The sequence below is a fragment of the Xenopus laevis genome, chromosome 1S (genome assembly GCF_017654675.1).
Source record: "Xenopus laevis strain J_2021 chromosome 1S, Xenopus_laevis_v10.1, whole genome shotgun sequence".
In the NCBI taxonomy this organism is placed as follows: Eukaryota; Metazoa; Chordata; class Amphibia; order Anura; family Pipidae; genus Xenopus; species Xenopus laevis.
In genome coordinates this window covers 185,722,978-185,740,874 of record NC_054372.1, presented here as the reverse complement: position 1 = coordinate 185,740,874, position 17,897 = coordinate 185,722,978, and the positions used below count along the sequence as shown (strand labels likewise).

Sequence of the window (17,897 nt, the reverse complement as noted above, 5' to 3'; positions counted from 1 at the left end):
TCACCAGAATCTGTTCTTTCTAATAATGGGTAGTTTTCTAGGGTAAACCTATTCTTAGTGGAATGTTTGGCCTTGAAATCAGAAGTATGCCGTTTGGGGAGTGTTGCTTTGGAAATTTGGTTGTGTACTGCTTGTAGATTTTGATCTATACAAGTGAGAAATCTCCATAAAACTATATATATTTGGTATTGCCGCATTCAGGAGGCATAGACCTTTCCAAATCAGCTGTGTTCTTGTACATAAAATAAATGATGTTTCTGATATATGTGATTGTTCTTTGTGAAACGTGATTTTTTTCATTTTATTAGACACTTAGAAGCCTATATTTTTTTACAGAAGTAGAATTACACCAAAATTCTTGCATATTTTGAAAGTTCAGGCTGTCCTGAAAAAAACAATATATTGTTATACTGGGTAAACTAAAAGACCACCCCAAGAAAGGCCCTTAAAGTGAAAGAGTACAAAATGTCTAAAAACTGCTTGGCAGTAGATGTTCGCATCTAGTACAAAACGGCTGGCAGGGAAAGGGTTAAAAGCCAGAGGAGTCCAAACCACTGCCTCCTGCTATTGCTGAATCTCAGATATTAGCCACTTAAGTCCAACAAAGACTTGCTGCAGTGCCCATAACAAGACATTGGGAGGATTCATAAAAGTGGAGAGAGCCCATTTTTGGAGTAAAAGTGGGGGTAAACTGGAAAATACTTTCTCCATATTCACAAACAGAAATCCGCCTAAATTTCGACTCAACCGCCACTTTTAATTTTTTAGTGAAAGAAAGACAATTTGTCTTTTCAAACAACATTTTACACAACATTTTAAAAATGGAGTAAAGCTCAGTATAACTCTTCCCCATGAGTCAGATCAATTCTAAACTAATCTGCTCTGCTTTGGTTCAGCCAATCTTCACTTCACACCTCCTGTAGGTGCCCCACTGGGTAATTATGATCATATTAATAGGGATTAACATTTTATAGTCAGGGCACAAGTTTGTGTCTAAAGGTGGCCATAGACACAAAGATCTGCTCGTTTGGCGACATCGAACATGGCTATATCGGGGGGTAATCTGAACGTTCGGCCGTATGGCCGAACAATCCGATTACGATGTGCAATGGGCTCCGGCGGGATCGGTCGGGTCAAAATCAAACCTGTCCGATCGACCAATCCCCGCCGGACGAAAGATGTCGGCACTCTCCACACACAATCCAAAAATCGTACGAATCCTCGATTCGTACGATAGGATCTGTGCGTCTATGGACAGCTTAACCCTATAGGTGTAAAAGTCTCATTTACAAAAAAAGTAAAACACCGATTACATTTAAAAAAGTGTATTTTATTCAATTTTTTTATGTAAAAAGTTTTGAAGCAACGTTATTTTACTAGTTTTATCTTAATGAATGAGGCAATATTAGCAATTTGAGCGACTATACCATATAAATCTAAAGGAAAAGTAAAGCTTTCCAGGCAATTTTTTAGTTTTAGCAGCACTGAGACTTAAGACAATAAAACATATTTCTGATACAAATCCCTATATTTTGCAAAATAACATAACTTTGTATTTAGACCCCTATATCTTGTTACAGACGTGGAATTACACAAACATGTAGGCAGATTTAGAAATCCCGGGTTATACTGAAAAAGGGATGTAAATTTTCCTAGGTAAAATAAACCCCTCGTCGGAAATTCCAATTTAATGGATGACTGACTGGTGTAACCAAAGACAAATTCTGAAAAAATGTCGTTAAAATGCTGTGAGGAAGACAAAATCTGAAAACTGTCTGTTTAAAAGACAAATTCACAAAAGTGGAGATAGACGTTTGTGAATTTAGAGTGAAAAATGAAATTTTTATCTCCACTTTTATTTTGTCTCAATATCACCACCTTTGTGAATTCCCCCAATGTCTACCCAATAATGGAACAAAACGTCATTCTCGGGCAGCTTTCCATTACAATGTAAACATTTTTAATTGAAGCTATTTGTAAATGTTATTGAATGATATCGAAGCAGCGTCTGTCTGGTTGCTACATTGTCCGCATTCCTGGTTCTTCCTCCTGAAACAATGTAGCAGCAACCAGCTATTAAACAGGCCTGGAAGAGAACGGGATGCTGCTACATGATTTCAAGAGTCAGAACCAAAGAATAGTAAGGGATAAAAGAAAAAAAATACTGCATTCAGCAATTATATTTACAAATCACTTGAAAACCCCTGGTATGTAAAATCCATTTATAATGGAAAGACGTTCAGAATGACTGTTTCATTCATTAAAGGATAAGTAAACCTTAAAGGGCATCTAAAGTCTAAAATAGAATAAGGCTAGAAATGCTTTATTTTGTATACTAAATATAAACTTGAACTTACTGCACCACAAGCCTAATCATATAAATAATTTATGCTTTCAAAGTTGGCTACAGGGGGTCACCATCTTGTAACTTTGTTAAACATCTTTGCAAGACTAAGACTGTGCACATGCTCAGTGTGGTCTGGGCTGCTTAGGGATCGTCATAAACAAAGCTGCTTGAGTTCTGCATGGCTGGGAAGTAAGGCGGGGGCTCCCCCTGCTGTTCATAAGTATAATTGTTTCCCTGCTCAGCAGTTAGAGACCGTCTGACAATTCCTATCCACAGCAGTAAATGAAGGAAGAATTTCACTGCATACAGTCCGGTTTCTTATAAAAACGGTACACATTTTTTAATTTAAGTATATTGGAGATAGGTTTCTTTTTCATTAAAGAAAGTAAAAATGGGATTTTATTTTTTTGCCTTTACATGCCCTTTAAAAATAAGTGAATGTAAAATTGATGAGGGTGCTATTTGAAAGGGGTTGTTCACCTTCCAAACACTTTTTTCAGTTCAGTTTTTTCAGATTGTTCCCCAGGAATAATACTTTTTTTCAATTACTTTCCATTATTTATTTTTTACTGTTTTTCCAAAATCTAAGTTTAAAGTTTAATGTCGTGTCTCTCTGGTGGTAATTCAGGCGCAGACTCTAAACTGTTACAATTTTGCAACATTTAGTTAATACATTTCTCAGCAGCATCTGTGGAGTATTAGTAACTATTGTATCAATTCTAACAACTGCCTGTAATGAAACTCAGAGATTCCGCTCAGCAGGGAAAAAGGTAAGAAATGTATCAACTAAATGTATCAATTTAGAACAGTTTACAGGGTCAGCGACCCCCCCCCCTCTCAGAGCTGCTTTAGAAGGTGAAAAATAGACACTTTACACTTATATATTAGAAAAATGGTGAAACAGAAAATAGAAAGTAATTGCAAAAAGTCATTATTTCTGGTGATATCTGAAAACAACTTGGTGAACAAGCCCTTGAATCAATTTTGCTACAACAGCGACACCTGCCGGTCATTTTCTGAGCCACTTTCTGACCACCAAGTAGTCAAGAAAGTTGTCAGGAAAAAGGAAGAGGCCTGTTCTGATAGGCTTAGGAACAGGCGTCTTAGGAAAGATTTGAGGGGCTTCTATTTTTTCCTAACCAGAAGAAAATCAGAGCAGCCTCTTTCTTTCTTTAAACAAAGAAGCACTTGGGTGGTGGCTTCTGATACAGCAGCGAGGCTTTGTAGGTAAATTTGGGCCCCACTTTACTTAGTTGGCAGGGGCACAGTTCAGGAATTACAGGTTGGTAGAGGCTGAATATCACAAGCCCCAATGGGGTATGAAAGAGCCCTGATTAGTAGGGAGCATGGAGCCCCATATTTCTGATGGAAATCATTCAGCATAATTCAGTTTAGGTCCCTTAGCACATAACAAGGTTATAGATACAGTCTGGGCTGACACTTTAGTAATTCAACCTTTAATGTTTCTTTAACCCTTCTCAATACAGGTATGGGATCCATTATCTGGAAACCTATTATCCAGAAAGCTCCAAATTAGGGAAATGCCGCCTCCCATAGACTCCATAATATCCAAATAATCCATATTTTTAAAAATTCTTTTTCCTCTGTAATAATAAAACAGTAGCTTGTACTTGATCCCAACTAAGATATAATTAATCCTTATTGGAATCAAATCCAGCCTATTGGGTTTATTTAATGTTTACATGATTTTCTAGTAGACTTAAATGAAGGAAATATCCGTAATCCGGAAAACCCCATCCCATCCCAGATCCCATACCTTTACTACATATTGCATGTTATACATATTAAACTTACTGACCCACAAATAACAATAACACAAATAATTTAAGGGTGAAGTCACACAGAGCTACTAGTAGCAGCTACAAAATGCCAAAAAATACCCTGCCGTAGACAATACTGAGAATTGTCTCTGCTATAACATACGTAGAGTCTTAGCATAGCCAAATATCACTATTGTCTATTTTGTAGCCGTAACAAGTAGCTGCTACTAGTAGCTGTGTGTGTCTTCGCACTAACATGTAAATCTAGGAACGTTCCCATTTGATCTTGGAACAAGGTCTATTTTTGAACTGGCAGAAGCAGAGAACTGATTCACATTGATTTATGGCTTTTCTAATGGAATGTGTGTGACTAAATGTTTATACTGCAATGAGTATGTTGAAAGTGATTGCAATTGAGGATTAAACTGGAATGCAAGAAAATAACTTTATTAAAAAAGTTAATCTGTGCTAACACACAATCATGTCCGGGCTCTTGTGAGCCATTTACTTGTCATTTAGGGCACTGGGATTCTGGAATGGTGGCTAGTGGGGATGGGCGAATTTGACCCATTTCGCCAAAAATTCGCTGCCACCATTATTGCCTTCCGCTGTTAAACTACAACTCCCATAATGCTGAGTGGTTGTTCAGAGCATTTGTCCCATAATGCTGAGTGGTTGTTCAGAGCATTTGTCCCTCCCTGCCTGCCAATAAAACAGGGGTTTATTAACCACAATGGATTTATGATGATGGCAACCACTTTCCTGTGCTCGATACTTTCCCATTTACCTAAGTGCAGATTTACCGGCACTGATTTTAATTTTTTACTTTAATGGTTGTTTTTCATTCTAATTCCATGTGTTGCCGATCAGTAATAAGTCCCTACAGCCGAACAGATTTTCTTCCTTTGCGGTCACACTAAGCAGAGACTTCTGAGCAGAAACAGATGGCTTCCAAATAGACAAATCTACTATTAACCAGCTGCAAATTATTTCAATTTGCTTTACAAAGATGCATCCAGTGCAACAAATACCCAATTTAAACCTTGTGTCTTCCCAGAGAAAATTATCCCACTGTTACTATAGGCACTGTCTCTCCCTACTATACCTGCTATCCCACAGTCACACTCCCTTCCCAGAGACTATTATCCACTGTTACTATAGGCATCATCTCTCCCTACTATACCTGCTATCCCACAGTCACACTCCCTTCCCAGAGACTATTATCCCACTGTTACTATAGGCACCATCTCTCCCTACTATACCTGCTATCCCACAGTCACACTCCCTTCCCAGAGACTATTATCCACATGTTACTATAGGCACCATCTCTCCCTACTATACCTGCTATCCCACAGTCACACTCCCTTCCCAGAGACTATTATCCCACTGTTACTATAGGCACCATCTCTCCCTACTATACCTGCTATCCCACAGTCACACTCCCTTCCCAGAGACTATTATCCCACTGTTACTATAGGCACCATCTCTCCCTACTATACCTGCTATCCCACAGTCGCACTCCCTTCCCAGAGACTATTATCCCACTGTTACTATAGGCACCATCTCTCCCTACTATACCTGCTATCCCACAGTCACACTCCCTTCCCAGAGACTATTATCCCACTGTTACTATAGACACCATCTCTCCCTACTATACCTGCTATCCCACAGTCACACTCCCTTCCCAGAGACTATTATCCACTGTTACTATAGGCACCATCTCTCCCTACTATACCTGCTATCCCACAGTCACACTCCCTTCCCAGAGACTATTATCCCACTGTTACTATAGGCACCATCTCTCCCTACTATACCTGCTATCCCACAGTCGCACTCCCTTCCCAGAGACTATTATCCCACTGTTACTATAGGCACCATCTCTCCCTACTATACCTGCTATCCCACAGTCACACTCCCTTCCCAGAGACTATTATTCCACTGCTACTATTGCAACCACATTTCCCTACTATAACTGCTACCACCCCAGTGGAAGCTATATTTTTTCCCTAGAGCGAATGCTCCTTTCTAATAAAAAAAAGCACCATCCCCGATGGTGGACTGGGGGGTGCACCCCCCATTGAATTAGGGATCACTTCTCCTTTAAAATCCAGCTTTGAAGAGGGGAGGGGGACCACACATGCACTCCCACTATAGCAGTCAGAAGAATACCATTCAGAACAATAGAGGTAGAAGTTAGAGCATTGTCCACCTGTCCAAACTGAAACACAAACATGTTGATGTTTTTCATCCTGAAATCTAACATTTTGCATTTTTGGAAAGAAGCAAAAGAGCAACCCAAGTAGGATGAGTAGGGTGTATTTACCTTGTTCTTGACTCTTGGAGGGACTTGGCACCCAGCAGAAAACCACAGCAAGGAGAAGACAACAATGCAGCTTATTCTTCATTCTCCTATCAAGTCGGTCTCCCTGCAGCTGCCAGAGCTTATGTCAGACAGAAAGCCTCATCTCCCACCCAATAGAAAATGCCTACAATTGGAAAAAAATATGCTTCACATTAATATTGCTTATGAGAAAAACAAAATTATAATATTAACCATCGCTGGCACCTTCTATGGTGTCCAGATGTTACTAAACTACAAATCCCAGCATCCCCATGGGAATAGACGTTTCAGACATTTTTTCCTCAATACATCATTTGCTTTCAGCAGATCAGTGAGCACAAAAACTCAAGCCACATACGGCCAAAGTTCATTCACAGATCAGATTCCTCCCATCACACAGCTGCTGGGAGTTATCTGATATTTATAGGTTCAGTTTGACTTTCACTTTCTGATTAGCAATACCGTATATACTCGTGTATAAGCCGACCCGTGTATAAGCCGAGGTACCTAATTTACCTAAGAAAACTCGAAAAATTTATTGACTCGTGTATAAGCCTAGGGGCCCCATGTCAGATTTCAAAATTGAATATACGGTACCGGTAAATGTGGTAACTAACTATTCTTCGTGCACGCAGTCGACTGTTAATTGAAGCAGAGCGTGCAAATGTACTAAGGCAGTAGGAGAACTTCAGGAATTTACATAGGAGGTTGAGGACCCAGAGACTGGACATTGTTGATTTAAGAACTACATCACCTACACATAAAACATAAGCGATCTAGGAATTAAACTCATTATGTAGAACAGTGACACAATAGCTGTGAAACCCGCATGTTGCCCAGTGAATGGAAGCCATGCTTAGCATTTCTGCCAGCTTTGCCTTTCCCCGTAAAACTCTTGGTACGACAAAGAAACTGCCGAAACGTAGCCTACAGCCTTACCGGCAGGCGAAATTCGCAGTTCTCTTGCGCCAGCAGCAACAAATACTTCTTAAACGCAGCACCGGTCTTACAGGGCAGCGCCATCTTGCCTACGTCACAGAGGGAGGACGTAGAGCCGCAAGGGGATGTTCCCTAGGCGGGGTAGGGGAAGAGGAGAAGTAAGAGACAGGACTAGGTTGTATATACAAGCCGGTGACAGGGAAGTGGCACAAGTAGGTTTGGTGACAATACGCGACGCTGTGAGCTAGACCTTAAGTACTGGAAGATGTCGACAGAAGCAGGAGCGACTGTAGATCAGAACTTTGATATCAGCTGCATCTTCTGCACCAGACGGAGGAGCTGCGCTACGTCTCCCGATGCGCTATGGGAGAGGGAGGTGTGTTGGGGCCACGGGAGCCTCGTATCTGCGGCCGGTGAGGGACTGGCTACGGTATGTGCGGGCTTATTAGCTGACCCGCGTATAAGCCGAGGTCAAGTTTTTCAGCACATTTTGGGTGCTGAAAAACTCGGCTTATACGCGAGTATATACGGTAGTTAGTCCTTTAACAAATGGAAAAAGATATGACAGGTGTAGAATTTATTATGCAGAATGCTTGGGACCTGGGGTTTTCTGAATAAGGGATCTTTCTGTAATTTAGATTACTATACCATACCACTCTGCTAAAAATCATAGCAGTGGTTCACCTTCAGGTAGTATGTTATAGAATGACCTGTTTCTAGCAACTTTGCAATTGATTATTTATTTTAGCTTATTTTTAATTGTTTGCCTTCCTCTTCTGAATCTTTCCAGATTTCAAATGGGGTCACTGACCCTGGCAGGCAAAAACGATTGCTCTGTGAGGATACAATTTTATTGTTACTTTTTATAATATATCTTTCTTTGTCATTCTATTCATATTCCTCATTCCAACTTTTGCTTGGTTGCTAGGGTAACTAAGACCATAGAAACCAGATAACTGCTAAATACAAAACTTGAAAGCTACTGAACAAAGTTCATCACACATACTTGTGCTCAGGGGCAGAACTATAGAGGAAGCAGACCCTGAGGCTGCAGGGGGGCCCAGGAAGTATAGGGGCCCCATGAGGCCCTAATTCATATACAGATTTCAATTAATAAAGGTAAAACAAATCAACCTCTAAACATTTTGGGGGCTGAAAAATAATTTGCTGTGGGGCCCCCATAATGTCTAGTTACGCCACTGCTTTTGCTCATGCATTTCAATGAGAGCAGCCGTACAAGCTCCTTCAATAAATAATCCAGACTGTAAACTAATGAAACAGCGCATTCCAGTGAACAAATTACAGGTATGGGATGCATTATCCAGAAACCCATTATCCAGAAAGTTCCGAATTGTGGAAAGGTCGTCTCCCATAGACTCCATTTTATCCAAACAATCCAAATTTTTAAAAAGGATTTCCTTTTTCTCTGTAATAATAAAACAGAATCTTGTAATTGATCCCAACTAAGATATAATTAATCCTTATTGGAAGCAAAACCAGCCTATTGCGTTTATTTAAAGTGGACCCTGTCGCCGAGACACAAAAAGCTGTATAATAAAAGTCCTTTTCAAATTAAACATGAAATCTAATTTCTAATTAAAGCATTCATAGCTGTTGTAAGCTCATTTAAAAATCTCAGCTGTCAATCAAATACTGTCTGCCCCTCCTCTATGCCTTAGGCCTAGAGGCGGGGCAGACAATTACTTTCACTTTCCATTCAGCACTTCCTAGATGTCTCTGCTCTCCCCACAGTTTAATTGTGTAACCAGGGCATGGGGATGGACATCAGGTCCCCCATTCTGGTGCACAAACAAGTTTCTGAGATGATGCAAGGCTTGTCTTAAAGGGATACTGCCATGGGAAAAAATTTTTTTTTCAAAATGAATCAGTTAAAAGTGCTGCTCCAGCAGAATTCTTCACTGAAGTCCATTTCTCAAAAGAGCAAACAGATTTTTTGATATTCAATTTTGAAATCTGACATGGGGCAAGACATAGTGTCAATTTCCCAGCTGCCCCAAGTCATGCTACTTGTGCCTGATAAACTTCAATCACTCTTTACTGCAAGTTGGAGTGATATCACCCCTCGCTTTCCACCCCCAGCAGCCAAACAAAAGAACAATGGGAAGGTAACCAGATAGCAGCTCCCTAACACAAGATAACAGCTGCCTGGTAGATCTAAGAACAACACTCAATAGTAAAAACCCATGTCTCACTGAGACACATTCAGTTACATTGAAAAGGAAAAACAGCAGCCTGCCAGAAAGCATTTCTCTCCTAAAGTGCAGGCACAAGTCTCATGACCAGGGGCAGCTGGGAAATTGACAATATGTCTAGCCCCATGTCAGATTTCAAAATTAAATATAAAAAAATATGTTTGCTCTTTTGAGAAATGGATTTCAGCAGGGGCGTAACTACAGAGGAAGCAGCCCCTGCAGTTGCAGGGGGGCCCATGAGGTATAGGGGGCCCAATTAAGCCTTAAGCCCTAATTAATGAGCAATTTCATTATATATTGCTAATCAGGACAACCTCTGGATTTTTGGGGGCCCTAAAATGTATTTTTTTGTGGGGCCCAGTAACATCTAGTTACGCCACTGGATTTCAGTGCAGAATTCTGCTGGAGTAGCACTATTAACTGATGCATTTTGAAAAAAACATGTTTTCCGATGACAGGATCCCTTTAATAACAGTGTCCACAAAATGGCTCCTGCCTGCTTGCTATAATTATGAATTCCCAGACTGAAGGAAACAAGATTCAAATAAATGATATAGTGTAATTAAATTTTATTTTGCTTGACTAATGTGATAAAATAGGATTTTGAATATTTTTTTTGGGTGAGGGGTCCCCTTTAATGTTTATATGATTTTCTAGTAGACTTTAGGTATGAAGATCCACATTACAGAAAGATCCGTTATCCGGAAAGCCCCAGGTCGCCAGCATTCTGGATATCAGCAAATGGAAGGACATTTGGATTCCCAAGCTGACTTTTGCTACATTGTTTCAAGAGACAGGTCCAGCAGTGCAGAAACAGGTAAACAAAAACAAATACTGCTTTCAATAACATTTAAAAAATCACTTCAAAAAGCAGTGCATCTTTGAAATGTATATATACTCTGAAGCCTGAATCATATCTTTCATTATGGGAAAACTGAATTATTGGGTTTACATGGCTACCGTTGTTAGTACTGCTGGGGGAATATACACAATCAAAAAATGCACAAGGCGGGGGTTGTTTATGCAGAATCGGCAATGAATTGTGCAATCTCCATCGTACAAATAGATATTTCTGTTTGTCTTGTAGCAATTACTAGAAGCCATGAACTCTGCCGACGCACGGGCAGATCTACAGATAAACATCTCGTAGTCACAGTATCTGCATTTGTCTGGTTATTGAGCAACAAATCATTATTAAAGCTTGGCACATGCAAGTATAAAACACTGCAAGTTCAATGCTGCCTACTCCTTAGGGCAGAGACAAGCTGCGATTCGGGGAGATTAGTCGCCCGGTGACAAATCTCCTCTTCTTCAGGGACAAATCTCCCCGAACTGCCTTCCCGCTGGTTAGAATGGAAAAAAAAAATCAAATTTCTAGAGTTTTTGGCATTCAGACTTCAATAAATAACCACCAACGTGTTCAGATTACTATAGTAATAGATGTGACTACTAGGAGTAAAGCAAAAAGTGTGTCTAAAGGAGGCCATACATGTAGAGATCGCCAAACGTGTGGATTTCTCCCTGATGTGCCCACATTGAAGTGGGCGATATTGAGCTGTTCCGATCGTGGGCCCCAGGGCCTAACGATCGGATAATAATGCAGCCAATACGGGCAGCCGGATCGCGGGACCGCATCAACGAATAGATGTGGCCACAATCCAACGGGATTTTTAGCCCTGCCTGATCGACATCTGGGCAACTTTCGGCTAAATGTCGATTTGGGGAAGGCCGTCGGAGGGCCCGACACATGGGCCAATAAGCTGACAACTAGGTCTGTCCGTAATTTTTTATCGGCCCCTGTATGAGGGCCTTTAGTGTACATAAGGCTGGCCATATATGGGCCAATGTAAGCAATGTAAGATGCAGATGTTGCCTGTGTACGGGCAATTGGGGATATCTACTAGTAAGGTTTGAGAATCCTGCGGGGCAAGAACCAGGTTGGCACATTGATGCAGTCCTTGGCCAATAAACAGGGGTGTAACTACCAGAAGTGCGATCGCTGCTCTGCCTGCACCCAGGCCCCCGTTGATAATAGTTACGTTAGTTCCAATAAGTCTCTGCCATATGAACCTATCGACCCGGTATGGCCCAGCGAGTGGGTGAACAATGTACAGTTAATGTAAAAATAAAAATACTTTTAGTATGTCCCCCTTGTATTTTACAGAATAGATTAAAAATAAGCGACCCGTGCAACCGGATAACATTAGAAGTTTCCCTGTGTAGGGAACAAATTATTCCCAAACCCACAAAAAACACATCCAGCTGCAGTGATGCTGAGACCCCCCCTTGGCTGCATCACGACCAAAGATAATTTAAGAGCAAACTTTTCCACTGATATAGACACACAAGTAATGAAGACTAACTAGACTAGGTAATAAACAGTTAACAAGCACGGGCTACAGCGACAATTAATCATTTAATATCCTTGTAAATATCCTGGAGAGACTCTTTACTAGACTAATCATGTGAATGTGCCGGAACGTTTATTTACGTCCACATCAATAATGTCCGTCCCGCAGGGCTACAGGAGCATCCGACAATTTACTTGCTACAGGCACACACAAACCAATGCTGGATTGAAAAACAAGGCATTGTCCACCCAAAACTACCTCTGCTGTTCACTTTGCCTGCAAGAGGGCAATCGGACCTGTCCCTCAATCAACTTTGTTTTGAGAGCTAACATACCTCCCAACAATTAAAAGGAGAGGAAAGCTAGTTTATTGCCAATAGATTGGCCACAATAGTACAAGCTATAACACTATTTATTCTGTAAAATGCGTTACCATACCCGAGTAAACAGCTTTAGAGACACTCTCTGTTTGTTTAGGATAGCAGCTGCCATATTAGCTTGCTGTGACATCACTTCCTGCCTGAGTCTCTCCCTGCTCACTCATGGCTCTGGGCTCAGATTACAGCAGGGAGGGAAGGAGGGAGGGGGAGAGAAGCAAACTGAGCATGCTCAAGCCCTAGCCCTGGAGGTTTAAGCTGAAAACAGGAAGTCTGATACAGAAGCCCATGAGTACACAATGGAAGGAAAGAAATGTGGTGTTTCTTTTGACAGAGGACTCAGAGCAACATCATTTTGAGGTTTTACTAGTGTATTTATATAGACCTTTCTGATAAAACTTACTTAATTTTAGCCTTTCCTTCACCTTTAAGAAAGTTTGAACACATTTCTGGGAATTTTAGGGCCATGCTTTATTTGTTATAACAGTTTTGCTAATGAAGCAGAAATTGCCTTTTAATGGGGTGGTTCACCTTTAAGTAAACTTTTAATATGTAATAGAATGGCCAATTATAAGCAACTTTTACATTGGTTTTCATTATTTATTTTTTATAGTTTTACAATTATTTGCCTTTTCCCTCTGACTCTTTCCAGCTTTCACATGGGCGTCACTGACCCCATCTAAAAAGCAAATGCTCTGTAAGGCTACAAATGTATCGTTATTGCTAATTTTTATTTCTCATCTTTCTAGTAAAGTCCTCTCCTATTCATTTTCCAGTCTCTTATTCAAATCAATGCATGGTTACTAGGGTAATTTGAACCCTAGCAACCAGATTTTTCATAATGCAAATTGAAGAGCTGCTGAATAAAAAGCTATATAAAACTCAAAAACCTTAAATAATAAAAAAACCAATTGAAAATTGGACTCCCATAACTTCGAAATTCGAATTAAAAAAGACCAATCGAAATTACCACAAAATCTAAGAAATCGGTCAGTTTTCGATCGAATAGGTCCCTTTTCGATTGAATTCAAATCGTACGAATTGAAGTAAGAGTGCATTTGATCGAATGCGATTCAAAGTTTTTTTAAAGAAAAAAATACGGATTTTTTTTAATGTCCACCAATCGACACCACTGGATATTATATGTTATCGAGGAGTTTCATGACCATATAAAAATATGAGGCTGAAGGCCGAGTGTTTTTATACAGGTCATGGAACTCCGAGGTAACTTCTAATATCCTCATATTTTGCAACTGGGGGTACTTTATTTATTATAATACACACATTTTAGTGAGTCATGTGACAGAAATGACATCAGAACTCACCGTTTATAACTGATGACATCAGAACTCACCGTTTATAACTGATGACATCAGAACTCACCGTTTATAAGGATATCATTTATAGTATATTCATGGCTTTTGTGTATTATAAACGTATAATAAATGTGGAACTGATCTGGCCAAATTAGCTACAAGCTTATAAAGAGACGGGGTTGATCAATGTACATTCTCTACTTCCCTTTTTCACTATTCAGCATCTGTGCAAGTGAGCATAATTTGGGAAAAATAGGATTTTTAGCTACAAAGTTATGATCAAAAAAATTGACAAGCCACCATACTACACCTAGGTAAACCCCCATCTATTTACTTCCAGAATAAAAGCATAAAAAGAGGTTGCCCTTTTTTATGCCTTTTTCCCCCCTTTATGGGTTAAACGCATAGGGCTTTTTCTATTATGCAGTTTGTATTTTTGAAGTAATAAAATCTTTTGTATGTGGTCCCTAATTTATGGGTCAACAACTCATCTGCTGATGTATTGGGTCATCAGACGAGCCTCCGCGGCCAATATCTGGCACAAAATCACCTAGATATCAATTGGGTGGGCTTAAAAATCCCTTTGAGTGCAGACCACATTAAGGGTAAAGGAAAACTTTACCCCCAAAATGAATATTTAAGCAACAGATTTTAGATCAAATGAAGTGGCATATTAAAGAATCTTACCAAACTGGGGCGGCCCTTATTTTTTAAAATGGCAGTTTTACATATGAGCTGTTTTATGCAATATATTTTTATAGAGACCTACATTGTTTGAGGGGTATAGTTTTCCTTTAATTGCATTTTGTATTTGTAATTTTTCATAATACTGGGAAAAGATCAGCTTGTTTGGAAGGATGCTCAGTTAATGGCCAGTTTTACTCAGCTAATTACAGGAGTAGCAGTAGGTGTAAGATAAATCTCGTTAGTTTTGGAATTTTTTTAAATTAAAATACAGGAAGGGGATCCGTTATCCGGAAAACCGTCATCCAGAAAGCTCAGAAATACGGAATGGCGATCTCCTATAAACTCAATTTTATCCAAATAATCCAAATTTTTAAAAATGATTTCCCATTTCTCTGTAATAATAAAACAGTAGCTTGTACTTGATCCCAACTAAGATATAATTAATCCTTATTGGAGGCAAAACCAGCCTATTGGGTTTATTTAATGTTTACATGATTTTCTAGTAGACTTAAGGTATGAAGATCCAAATTATGGAATGAGACATTATCAGGAGCATTCTGGTTAACAGGTCCCATACCTGTACCATTTCTTTTAGGTTTATTTACTGCCCCTCTTTTTTAATCGCTGATCTAATAGTCCACAGATCTTTTGGCCAGAAACCTTCTGCCCATCAAGCCACAAAGCCATTGGAAAAAAAGACAGTGTTAATAGGCATCTCATTGAAACAGAGCCCAAAACATGGCGTGTGACTGCCCGCAATATATGTAACTGATAATAAATCGGACTGATTATAAAACAAAAAAAAGCTTCTAAACACAATGGCAGCAGGAAATTCTCTAAGGGTAGGACTACATGGATGTTTTCGGCGCGATCCGATGCGCTGCGACAAAACGCATGCGACTTACAAAAATAAGGTAAGTGAATGCATTGTCGCATGGTACCATAGTGTTGATCCGACGCGACGCGACACGACTGTCGGATGCAGACACAGAGTGCAGCGTCTGCATCCAACAGTCGTGTTGCGTCGGATCAACGATGTGACACCATGCGACAATGCATTCACTTACCTTATTTTTGTCGCAATCGTTTTGTCGCAGCGCGTTGGATTGTGCCAAAAACATCCATGTAATCCTACTCCAAGGGTAAGGCCACACGGGCAGATAAGGGGAGATTAGTCACCCCGGCGACAAATCTCCTCTTCTTCGGGCGACAATCTCCCCGAACTGCCTTCGCCTGAAGTTGCCTCACTTAGGGCAACTTTGGAAAACGAAGTGCCGCGACTGCCATCCCGCTGACGATTTTTCATTATACCCCGGGGAAGGGTAGGGAAAGGCAGTTCGGGGAGATTGTCGCCCCGAAGAAGAGGCGATTTGTCGCCGGGATGACTAATCTCCCCGAATCTGCCCGTGTGCCCTTACCCTAAAGTGCATGAATTAGTATCCCTGCGTTTCCCACATTCTGCATTATTACGTTGCTTATTTAGACAAGCAGACATCCAGACAATGACTCGCACAGCAGCAACATCCTGGGGATTCATTTGTTTAACACAATGTACCAAAGCACTCGGCAAGGAAGCCTCACAATCTGAGAGAGAGCAACAGATGGGCACCAAGCTTGGCTCCAATTCTACATCTGCGGCTGCTAAATAAACCAAGGACAAAGGTCAACAAACCTAATTAATAATAAACCTAATAAATTTAGTTTATTCAACAGGAAACGTCATATTAGTACATGCCCAAGTGCATTATAAAAGCTGCCTGGCAGAATTAAAAGGATAACTCAACCCAGAAACTGTTTTTCTTGCCAAATGAAGGAAAATGTAGTTCTACGCAATATACATTAAATGGGTTTTTCACCCTAGAGTTAACTAGAGAGAGAGATTCTGAGACAATTTGCAATTGGTTTTAATTTTTTTTTTATTATTTGTGGTTTTTGAGTTATTTGGTTTATTTTTCAGCAGCTCTCCAGCTCTCTTTGCAATTTCTGCAGTCTGGTTGCTAGGGTCCAAGTTACCCTAGCAACCATGCACTGATTTGAATGGGAGACTGGAATATGAATAGGAGAGCTCTGAGCAGAAAGATGATTAATGAAAAGTAGCAAAAACGATATATATGGCCATTCATGGCCGAAAAAAGCTTCTGACAGACCGAGTCGGCAGCTTATCGGCCCGTGCGTTGGGTCCCTCAGACGGGTTTCCCTGATCAATATCTGCACGAAAGTCGGCCAGATGTCAATTGGGCAGGGTTAAAAATCCCGTTAGATCGCAGCCGCACCTGTTTGTTAATGTGGTCCGGTGATCTGACCACCCCTATTGCCTGAATTATGATCCGTTCGTTGGGTCGTATGGCCCACGATTGGATCAACCAGCTCAATGTGGGCATATTGGGGAGAGATCCTCGATTTCGCCAAACGAGCGGATCTCTACGTGTATGGCCACCATTACACAGCATTTGTTTTTAGATGGGGTCAGTGACCCCCATTTGAAAGCTGGAAAGAGTCAGAAGAAGAAAGCAAATATTTCTAAATTTCATATTATTTATAAATAATGAAGACCAATTGGAAAGTTAACCACTCCTTTAATTAAAGGGAATGGAAAGCCGCTAAGTGAGTCCAATTGTTACTTCTTACCATGGGTTGACACTAGTGATTTGCAGGTCAAGAAAAACCCGACCCTAATCTGCTGTGCCCCAGCCCGCACTGACCCTAACCCAGTGTGTTCCCCTCTTTATAAACCTGCACACTCTCCGCTGTGACATCACGAAAGGGGCGGGGTCTGTGCAAGTATATAAAAAGGTGCCTGCAGAGGTGGAAGCAGGTTCGGGCTAAACTTTAGCCTCCATTCTGTCCCACTTCCTCCTCTGCATATATATATATATATATATATAAAACATATTTTGGAGCACTGACCCGGGGTAGGAAGTAGCTGGGGGTATCTGATAATAATAATTCACAGCAACAGCCATTGTACATTTATCCTCCATTGCCTCCTGCCATGTGTAAGAGAGGAAATTCTAGCTTTCTGCATGTAAATATAGTTATCCTCTGAATTCCTATTCACAGGACTAATTACTGGTCTAATTCTGCCCAGGAATGTGTTTTTCAGAGGAAATGTACAAAGCCTGTTTAGTGGAAACATTGAATTCCCAAGTCCCCAAAGCTTCCTCACTTGTAACACTTCCAAGGAACAAGACATTGCTGTAAGGCAGCCGGGACATCTGGTAGACACGTTAAATTACAGTTTCTCAGGGCACAGCGAAGAGATGACTGCAAATATGCAGTTTAGGGGAGGAGCTATCAATCGGTGCCTTGTAACACTGGAGTCTCAGGTTTGATTCCAGCCACAACACTATCCACTATATAAACTCTATTATGGGGTATATTTATTGAAGGTCACCACAGTCCAGTGAAATTCTGCCACTCTCCATTCATTTCTATAGGATTTTTAAAAGAGTATTTATGAATGGGTGAAAGTGAAAGTTCATCCTTTGATAAATACGCCTTTCAAAATTCAGAATTTCACTGGACTGTGGCGATCTCTAACTTCAC

The 17,897-nt window shown here is 40.4% G+C and overlaps 1 protein-coding gene across 1 annotated transcript in view; it reads right to left on the bottom strand.

The window, feature by feature from the left end:
- The window catches only part of lifr.S (LIF receptor subunit alpha S homeolog), an 86,370-nt gene that overhangs the window by 47,269 nt on the left and 21,204 nt on the right, over positions 1-17,897 (bottom strand). Inside the window, exon 2 of the mRNA XM_018244514.2 lies at positions 6,452-6,614. Within this exon, the coding sequence (XP_018100003.1) occupies positions 6,452-6,533 (82 nt within the window). The 5' untranslated portion in view covers positions 6,534-6,614. The remainder of the gene's footprint in view (positions 1-6,451; positions 6,615-17,897) is intronic.